At 38.2% G+C, this 10,926-nt stretch overlaps 1 protein-coding gene across 2 annotated transcripts in view; it reads left to right on the plus strand.

Annotated features, from left to right (window-relative positions):
• lrif1 (ligand dependent nuclear receptor interacting factor 1) overlaps nt 1–9,167 on the plus strand; it is a 30,978-nt gene extending 21,811 nt beyond the window's left edge. The window contains exons 3-4 of one of the 2 annotated variants that reach the window (XR_002427581.2): nt 7,038–7,162; nt 7,741–7,863. Coding sequence is in view for 1 of the 2 variants with exons in the window: in XM_021313819.2 (XP_021169494.2) it covers nt 7,741–8,571 (831 nt within the window). In the remaining variant the exon portion in view is untranslated. Of the gene's footprint in view, nt 1–7,037; nt 7,163–7,740 lie in introns of both variants that reach the window. The other variant, XM_021313819.2, reaches the window with a different exon arrangement.
• Nucleotides 9,168–10,926: the final 1,759 nt, after the last annotated feature.

A 10,926-nucleotide genomic window follows, 5' to 3' on the forward strand; every position in this document is an offset into this window, starting at 1 on the left:
CAACAAACTCTGCACACATATAGAATAAATGAGTGACGACTTCTCTTCAAGTTCAAGAATTTATTAACATAAATAAATGAACATCCAGAGAACATCACTATAAAATGCTGTTTTGTCTGAATTAACACTATATTTCAGTCAATAAATGCTCTCTACTTGGCTAGTGAAACTTAACCAAAACTACTAAGCAAAATTAAGATAAAAAGAAGCTAAGGAAGTATGTACACACAAAAGAAACAAAAGGACAAAATATGGTTGATCACCATCATCGGAATGAGTCAGCGAATCCTAGTTCACTGAATCTACAGGTCCTTCTCAAAATATTAGCATATTGTGATAAAGTTTATTATTTTCCATAATGTAATGATAAAACTTGAACATTCATATATTTTAGATTCATTGCGCACTACCTAAAATATTTCAGGTCTCGTCTTAATACGGATGATTTTGGCATACAGCTCATGAAAACCCAAAATTCCTATCTCACAAAATTAGCATATTTCATCCGAAAGAACAGTGTTCTTAATACAAAAAAAGTCAACCTTCAAATAATTATGTAATTATCTCTCAACTTTCTCTTCACAATATCCCACAGCTTCTCTATGGGGTTCAGGTCAGGAGAGTTGGCAGGCCAATTGAGCACAGTGATACCATGGTCAGTAAACCACTGAGCAACAGTCCAGTGCTGCTTCTCTGTAGCCCAGGTCAGGCGCCTCTGCCGCTGTTTCTGGTTCAAAAGTAGCTTGACCTGGGGAATGTGACACCTGTAGCCCATTTCCTGCACACGCCTGTGCACGGTGGCTCTGGATGTTTCTACTCCAGACTCAGTCCACTGCTTCCGCAGGTCCCTCAAGGTCTGGAATCGGCCCTTCTCCACAATTTTCCTCAGGGTCCGGTCTCCTCTTCTCGTTGTGCAGCGTTTTCTGCCACACTTTTCCCTTCCCACAGACTTCCCACTGAGGTGCCTTGATACAGCACTCTGGGTAAAGCCTATTCGTTCAGAAATTTATTTCTGTGTCATACCCTCTTGCTTGAGGGTGTCAATGATGGCCTTCTGACAGCAGTCAGGTCGGCAGTCTTACCCAGTGGTGTAGTCTATGTGATACGCGGGTATACGCCGTATACCCACTAGAAAAGCTTGTGAATTTCCGTATAACCACTTAAAAGTGCCCAATAATACGTGACATCGTGTCTGTATCCTGCGCCAATTTCTTTATTAAATTCGCTTATAAACTCATCATTGCTCCTCTCCGATGCCGCTACCTGATGACATTCACTTCCCTTTACCCAAATCTCTCTGCTCTGTGATTAGTTTCTTATTCCGCTGCTTCTTTACGATTGGCTGGGGATGTAGGCGGGAGCAGCTTAGATTGGCTGGGGATGTAGGCGGGAGCATCTTAGATTTGCTGGGGATGTAGGCGGGAGCAGCTTAGGCAGACACACCACTAGTCGAGAGACGCAGCAGCAGTTATGTTACGAAAATGAAGCGAAAACAAGCTACACTTGCCACCGAAGTCATAGAGGCAGCCTCAGAGGAACCTGCCAGTTTGACGAGCGAAATCATCGACAGTAAGGCGCATGACAGCGTTACCCCTGGTGAGTGAAAGTAGTTTGTTTAAAAATTAGCCGAAGCTAGCTTAAGCAGCAACTGCGTCATCGGGCAGTCCCGCTATTTGCAGTAATAGGACAGTATTTTATTGAGTGCAAGTTTGCAGGACTAACATTAAATCAATGACTATTTAAAAAAAATATCTTTGAGTCAGTGTGTCATTGCTTAAAGGATAAGTTTCTTTTTTTCAACCTGGACCTTATTTCTAGGAGTATATACGTACACTAATTCCACAGTAACAATTCTGTATTACTCTGACTCCTACATGAGATATTTAGATTTTTTTCGCGATCAGCACCTATGTCCATATAATGGGAGGAAGCGGGGCAGCCAGAGCGGGCCTCTATATAAGGTATTATCTGCTGCAAAACTCGTTTAATTTCATCAAAACTTACTAATGAATGAACAAACGAGCCAGTATTAATCCAGGTGTTTCAGCAAATAATCAGACACACCTGGATTAATCAGTTCATCCAATCTTGAAAGACCGGAAACAAAGGTGCAGTATTAAGTTCAGGAAGTACTGGAGCTGTGCATAACACCCATTGTTACTGGGGTATTAGTGTACGTATAAACTCCTAGAAATAAGGTCCACGTTGAAAAAAAAATAAACTTATCCTTTAAACAATCAACCAAGTGCAATGCTCTTTTGTACTGTTGTGAAAATGCTTGTTTCCTTTTTTAGATGTGAGCTCCTCCTGGCTCGCAGTGTGGAGTGACAGCCAGGCTAGGGAATTTAAAAACAGACATCCTTGGTTAGAATAGAGGGAGAGAAAGTTAGGTAAATGCCAGATAAACACTGGAGCAGTTATAAAGATTAGTTCATCAAATCAATCTGTGCAGAAAAGTTTAGCAAAATATACGCATGGTAAACATTTTACATTAAACATCAATTAAAAAGTTTATTAGTATAATACATATTAAAGTCTGATAGTTTAATTGTCAAGTTTTAGTTAGTCATAGTGCAAAAGTGTAAGCAGTTAATTATGAATGTTATTGTGGATGTATTGATCCACCAGTAGATGCTATTAGTAATACAGGTCTCCTGTTAATCTTCTTGAACCTAGGAAGTATGTGACAACATGGTTAAGAAACCACCGCTCTGCAACAGAAACAAGAAGACAAAACATAAGGAGCCTCAAAACAAACATGTCTGGAACATTTTATAGACAGTTTTAACCTGCATAGTACTTCTGTACTTACATACTTAAGCATGTTTTGTTGTACTGTTTTATAGATTATACATCTTTTCAATACAAAGCCAACTGTAGTACAGTTTGTTATTCATTGATTCAAATGTAAGCAACTGAGAAATTAAGCAATGTTAAATATGCTCAAAAATAAAAAAAGGTCAATTACATTGCACTTACTGGCGTGCTTATTTCTAAGCACAGTATACCCACTACAATAATGTAGACTACACCACTGGTCTTACCCATGATTGGAGTTTTGAGTGATGAACCAGGCTGGGAGTTTTAAAGGCCTCAGGAATCTTTTGCAGGTGTTTAGTTTTAATTTGTTGATTCAGATGATTAGGTTCATAGCTCGTTTAGAGACCCTTTTCATGATATGCTAATTTTGTGAGATAGAAATTTTGGGTTTTCATGAGCTGTATGCCAAAATCATCCGTATTAAGACAATAAAAGACCTGAAATATTTCAGTTAGTGTGCAATGAATCTAAAATATATGAATGTTCAAGTTTTATCGTTACATTATGGAAAATAATGAACTTTAGCACAATATACTAATATTTTGAGAAGGACCTGTAAGTTAAAGAACCAAAGTTAATTTTAAAGAATGTGGAATGAGGTTAAATTAGCTCAACTAATTTTGAACATTTGGTATGTGTTTCAAACCATTTCAAACCACAATGCAAATTCCGAGCTAAACTAATATTATTTGTTAAAATAACATTTTAAAGAATGATTTGCTCAGTAACTTAGGATGTTGATTTTAGTAATGCGATTATTCCTCTGGGAAACTAGGGGTCGCTGTAGCGATTGGTTGCTAAAACCATAAAAATCAACATTGATGTTCCATATTAATGCGGTACTAATACGCATAGCACTATCGAACGATGGCAGAGCAAAACGAAACAAACCTTTTGTTTGAAACGAACCGTAGTTACACTGTATGTTATCCAGAAAGCTAATAGCCTTTATGCTAGTGGACATTCAGTGCTAATTTTTAAAAGCTTCAGCTCGATTTTGGTCGTAATGAGCAGACCGGAAAACACAAACATTAATATCCCATCAATGTATAAAACTCTTGTGAAAATATAGCGAATATAAATTTGTTATAAATGTAAAAAGACACTCGAATAACATCAGCATGGCATGGTTTCGAAGAAGCTAGCGGGAGCTATCATGTAAGCTCCATGTGTTTTTAAAAACACAGTGAAAACGTATTTAAGTAAACCGTTCTAAATAAACCATTTAACTTTCCCTGTTTATTTCTCTGCCACTTATATTGTATAAACAATTCTCTGCCTCTGTGTCAGTTGGGTTAATTTTGGGCATCCAGTTGGAAGCAGTTGAATTACACCAAGGGAAACCTGGCCCAACTAGGCTGACATACCCCCAATCTTTAAAAAAAAAAAGAAAAGAAATAAAAAACTTTGCGTATAAACGTGGATATAAACGGGATGCAAAAAAAATGAAGAAATAATTGTTGTTGGTGTGAAAGCTCAGGAATAGATGTGTGTGCGAGTGAAAAAAATGAACAAAACATGTGACTATTAAAATGTAAAATTTATTAATTTCAATGTCAATATGTAATACTGTGTCTCTTTGTTTAAGAGACAAAAAAAAATCGGCATGACAACAGATATTTATTTAAATATTTGTTTACACATTGTGTAAACATCAGGGCGTTATGAATAGCAATTTTGCCATTATTGGTCTAAGTTTAACATTTTACAGCACCAGGATGTTTTCATTCCAATTTCTGAAAAATGCTTGAAAAATAAAAAAATAAAGCTATTTTTTGTACAGGCATGTTTTTTACTTGTCATGTATTGCATAATTGCACATTAAAAATGCCCAAATAGGCTTTTACACTTTCAAAAATAAAAAGATAAAATCTGCAATTAATTTGCAATTAGTCTTGAGTTAACTATTGACATTGTGCAATTAATTGCGATTACATTTTTTAATCGTTTGACAGCACTAACATGAATATGCTGACACAAACATAATATTTTATGTGTGTGTGTACATTCACACGTTTCAACTAATAGCAGGAAAGTCTGAGTTCCCCAGCCTTCGTGTCTGCTCTCAATCATCACGAGAAATGTCAACTCTGTGCCCAAATCTGATAAGATATAGGTGAAGGCAGTCTACATCAGCATAATTAAAATTCAGCAAACATGCATCCACATCATTTACACAGCTACTACTACTTTATGAAGTTCTCTATGATGTGACTACCAGGATACGCACTAAAAACCTTGATGTACTTTGTATTATAATATCACTTCAAGAAATTCAAACATGACTTTGGACATGTGTCCCTGATGGATTCAGAGAGATGTGGTGGAGACACTGAGCAATCTCAGGTCATCTACTTTATGGCACCTTGCTGGATCAGAACATAGTGGTAGACGGTTCCTCTGTTAAATGCGGGATGAGAAATTGTGAAGATCCTTCATACCTGCAGCAATCAAGTTTCCTTTTTTATCCTTATCTTATCCTATTTCATCCTTTTTAAAATCAAAATGTAAAATCCAAATGAAGTTTGTTTGGTGCCTTAAAAACTCTGAATATACTAGCTTAAACCTGAACTTTAATAATTTGTGGTTTAGTCACAAGTTTTTCTTTTATGATATGATACAATTATACATTATTTGTTTAATATTTGTCAGACCCAACTCTGGTACATTAAAAAGTCACACTACACAGAACCCATTAAGAAAGTATATGAATTTCTGGTTTGTGGTGTCCAGTTTAAGTTTTGTTGTGTGTTTGAATAAAAAAACTGTGAAACACTGAAGCAGTTTTAATTTTTTTATTAAAGGCCAAGATCCCAGAGCAGGTACATCTGCAGAGAGAGACAGAAAACATATCTATCACAAAACTGAAAACAGAAACTGTCATGTTGTGTAGGCGAGGACCCAAATGCAGAGTAAAGTTGCAGTGAGATTTTAATAGAAAAACAAGTTACACTAACAGATGGAATCCAAAACAACAAATGACAGAAAAATAACAGCATACAGTAGGAGTAAGGAACAAAAATCAGCAACAACCTGAAACCTAATAGTAGGTCTTACTGACGTCATCTTAGGAAAAATCTAAGAATTTCCTGAATTTTAAGGTTTGTTTCCTCGGTCAGATAAGTTATTCACTAAGCATCTTAAGTCTTCAGAGAGTTTCTAAAGTGACACAATGTTAGGAGTAGTGAGGAGGACTTTTAGCGAGCCGAATGGTGTCTGAAGCAGGAAGATGGTGGAAACACAGTAAGCTGTTTGGCTGATCCATCACCTAAACAGTGGAGTATATGAGCACATAAACTTATTTAACAATCAGAGTTATTATCTAGATAAGATAAACTTTACCATCCCCAAAGGGGTTAAATGTCTAGCTTCAGAGGCCCGACCAGTTAAAGGCACGATTCTAGTACCATCATTTTATTAAGGATCAATCTATAATTGTGAAAATATTGGATAATCATGAATAAAGTGGAGGAATTTACAAATAATATATATAAAAGATGTGAGAAAGTATTTTCTGTATTGCACGTTAATTTCAATAGCCTATGGTGTGTAAAAGCACCTAGCCCCTTTGCAGATTTGAACTAGAAATAAGTAAAATGTTCTTAAAATGAGTGTATTTGTCCTTGATTTGAGCAGGTTAATAAGATGATTTGCCAATGGAAAGAGATTTCTCCATCATCTTATTTCAAGTGCAGGATGTCTAATTATCTTATTTTAGGGGTAAATTACTCATTCCATTGGCAGATAATCTTATTTACCTGGCCAAATCAAGGATAAATACACTAACTTTAAGAACATTTTACTTATTTTTAGATCCGTTTTTGCAGTGCTGTGATCCAGAGACCAATTTACCTTTCAGCACACAGCACACTCCTTTATTGTCCTCCCTGCGCTGCCCTGACAAACGCACTGCTGTGTAGCTTTTTTTCTCCATTTTATGTTGGTCGTTCTGCCAAATTCTGCCACTTTATATAAGCAGGCAATCCCAGTGAAATGCTAACATTTGAGAGCACATTAATATCAGTGAAAAAGCAGTAAATGACTGGCGACTAAATATAACTAAGTAAATCAAAATAATGATATAAATAAGGTGCATTCAAATATTTTGATGCTGTGACAATAAATTTACTTGTTTCATCATCATGTCATTTCTTAATCCAGTCTAATCAGTAAATTTCTTTTTCCCTCTTGTACCATCAATCAATCACAACTCTTAGAAGACAGCGTCACACCTAGAAACGGGGTCAACCACAACTCCTCACTAAGATAACAAATGTTGCCATCTCCTTACTCAGAATCGCTCTTAGCAGCATCTGAGTCACTCTGAAGCCAAGATTCCCTGGTAAGAATTTTTAAGCTAAGATAGGAGCTCTCTGAGAGACACTGAAAATCCTTGTTAATATATGGGCACAGATCTGCTTAAACGCTGATAGGACAGGTAGAAAGAAAGCATGAGGAGCCGCTGGAGTGAATAACATTGAAAATGTTTTTGAATTTGAATCCCAAAAATGTACTTATTTCTAAGAATATCTAGCTCATGTGGTTCCTGGACAAGATACTCTCTACCCAACCTATGATTAGTCAGAGCATGTTTTAAGTGAGAAGAAACTCAACGAATATTAGCGAGACCTAATATTGTAGCCAATCAGTGTCAGTGCCATTTAAGATTTTATTTATGACCTGATGTTGACTGTAACATCACCTGTATTGTTCCTCTCTCCAACCTTGCAAATTCTCTCTTTATATGTCTTTATTTGAGTTATTGTTCTGATTTTTCCTTTCTCAAATGGATAGTGAATCTGCCCAGGGAAGTTAGAACATAAAACAAATGGCAGAAAATGTATTCAGTTACATATTGGATGCTTAGTCTGCTTGTGTTTCCTGTGTTTAAGAATTTTTATTTTTATTTATATCTTGCAGAACTTTCAACAGGGTGTTCCTGGGACATCTTTATCAGCATCAGAACCCCATAAAATGTTCGACCACCAGCTCAGGAAAATATTTGGAATTACAGCTGATCTGAAAATTTCTCTTCAAAAGATTGATGAAATGCCACAGACTAACTTTCCACAGACTAAACCCAGAGTTTCAGTAGATGGTAGTGAGTCGTTTAGAAAGGTTTTAAAAATTAAAGAGGTTTCTCTGCAGAACTTTTCCAGTCCAGATAAACTGGATGTAAAGATCCTAACTGAACATGAGCAGTCGCCATCTTCTCACACCACAAATCTAAAAAGTCCAGATATCAAACTGAACACAGTTCATCACTGTGTATCAAATAAGAACTGTTGTTCCAGCTTGGAAATGTCCTTTTTACATGAAGCTGAGTCTGTGATTGGTTATGTTGAACCCATAGATGAGGATTTCCCTGATGAAAATGACGTTCCTCAGTTACAGGACACTCTTCAGACGCAGACATGTGTAGATGTTAACACAAACGCGAGGAGAATGGGAAGGACAAGAAAACGCACCATGTGCCTGTGCTGTGTCCCAACTATTCTGCATCCTGTTATTAAATCAGCCACCAGCTTGGAAGAGGTGGAGAGGTGGATGTCAACAACAGACCTGATGACTAAAAGAGGAGGGCGAATAAAGGCTTCAAGGAAAAATGGAAGAACATCTAAGAAGACCAGCTACCCAAACTGTAAAGTACACAAGCCTCCTGCTAGCAACAGTTCATCAACAGCATCCACAGGCTCTGCAGGGTTAAAAAGACATGAGCAGATGAAGAGACACAATGAAGAGACACGATGAACATCAGGCAAAGAAGCACACAAATGACCAATACTAAGTGCTGGGACAGAAAAATGTATGCTATTTTCATCCTAGGCAAAAATAGACAGGAGCTTGACATTGTACTGAATTGAAGGAATAGTCATGGTCATGTCACATCTTCACTTTGTTTTTAAAGCCCTCTTTAAACTTGGAATATAAAATATGCAACATGTTTTTATATACATTTTGTATTGATACTGGTCTGTAGTTAAATATTTTATAATGCAAAAACAACAAATTTGTTACTATTCATTTTGAACTATTGTTTGAGTTCATTGCTTTTTTATTGTTTCTAATTGTTCATTGGATATTATTGAGCAGTGACTCAACATGTACTAACCTCAGAACTGTAACATGACAAACAGCAGTGGCCAACATGGCTGTAAATTGCAGTGCAGAATTGGCCCAGTCAGAGCTAAAACACTACTTTTCAGAGTGTTTTATGGAAATGTAAAGTTGTAGACAAAATTTGCCAGGGTGGGGCCAATGTCTTCACAGGTCACTCCAAATTTGTTAAATGGCCAATTTCACCAAAAGTGACAGACTCACTTTAAAATAATAAATGGTATATATGCTGTGGGCCAATTTCTTAAAAGATTTAGATATGAGGTGGACCTGTCATTTCTGTAAACAAAACTATTCATCATCTTTATTTTTTTAATATCACTTTTCACAGGATTTCATGAAATATATGTGATTGGTTAAACCTTAAACTCAACCTTCCACCTTTTAAATTTTGACTTATTTTGTGTTTTCAGTGACTTGTCTTCATCCAGTGTGATAAATATTATATTACTATTGGCCAATATCATATTTATTGTTGCAAGTAGAAACTCCTCTTTCTTGTGTATTACAGCTCCTTGAAAGTTGACTTTCAAATCAACTTTCAAGGAGCTGTAAGACTGGAAAACAGCTCTGACCACCAGCCTTCAAGTCACTCAGTAGAAGTACAATGTTTTGTCATTTGTCATCGCAACATACATTCCCATAAAAATGGGTTCTCTGCATTTAACCCATCCCCTTGAGAAGCAGTTGGCTATGCCGAGGGCTCCTGCAAGTGCGGTATTTCCCCCACAGACCACCAGGGCGGCCGAGAAAACCTTTGTTCGACCTGAAATGACTCATTTAATCATCCAAAACAGTATGGAACACATTAATTAACCGAAAAATGTTGCATAGTATGCCTTTAAGGTGGCAGGGTGATTTTAAATGGAGAGTAGGCCTACAGATCTTTTTACAATCAAACATAAAAATATTGATGTTTTTTTTTTTATTGAAGAAAAGGTACCGATCCGTTGTGGTGAAGAGAGAGCTGAGCCAAAAGGCGAAGCTCTCGATTTACCGGTCGATCTACGTTCCTACCCTCATCTATGGTCACGAGCTTTGGGTCATGACCGAAAGAACAAGATCCCAGATACAAGCGGCTGAAATTAGTTTTCTCCGTAGTGTGTCTGGGCTCTCCCTTAGAGATAGGGTGAGGAGCTCAGTCATCCGGGGAGGACTCAGAGTAGAGCCGCTGCTCCTCCACGTCGAGAGGAGCCAGTTGAGGTGGCTCGGGCATCTGGTTAGGATGCCTCCTGGACGCCTCCCTGGTGAGGTGTTCCGGGCACGTCCCACCGGGAGGAGGCCCAGGGGAAGACCCAGGACACGCTAGAGGGACTATGTCTCCCGGCTGGCCTGGGAACGCCTTGGGATTCCTCCTGAGGAGCTGGCCCAAGTGGCTGGGGAGAGGGACGTCTGGGCCTCCCTACTGAAGCTGCTGCCCCCGCGACCCGACCCCGGATAAGCGGAAGAAGACGGATGGACGGACGGACGGACGAAAAGGTACAACACAAACTCGTGGAGGACAAACAAATAAAAGGAACCAAATGCTAGGGGGCAGCACAAATACAAAAAAGAAACAGTTATTTGAATGTGTCCTACACATTTAAATGTGGTGGAGTGGTGGCCAAGTGGGCAGAGCATTGTGTTTGTGTCCCTGAGATTCTGGGTTCAACTCCCGCAGACTGTCACTTTGGCTCCCTGAGCAAGACCCCTAACCCAAGATTGCTCCCCGGGCGCCGCTCAGTGGCAGCCAACTGCTTCTCAAGGGGATGGGTTATATGGCGGTAGCGTCTCGCCAACATAAAAAAAATAAAATAAATAATAATAATAATAATAATAATAAAACTGGCGAGGCCGCGGCGGCCGCGCCTCGCCAAGATAGCGCTGCGGGAAGCTTGATGTTCATACTTTCACTGTGTTAGTCATTGTTTGTACTGCCGTTTTTTCCACTTTTCGTTGCATTCGCCTGTCTGCTAAGCTCAAAACAACCGCGCCTGGCTTGACGGAGAA

This window comes from Fundulus heteroclitus, unplaced genomic scaffold, assembly GCF_011125445.2.
Source record: "Fundulus heteroclitus isolate FHET01 unplaced genomic scaffold, MU-UCD_Fhet_4.1 scaffold_58, whole genome shotgun sequence".
Taxonomy (NCBI): Eukaryota; Metazoa; Chordata; class Actinopteri; order Cyprinodontiformes; family Fundulidae; genus Fundulus; species Fundulus heteroclitus.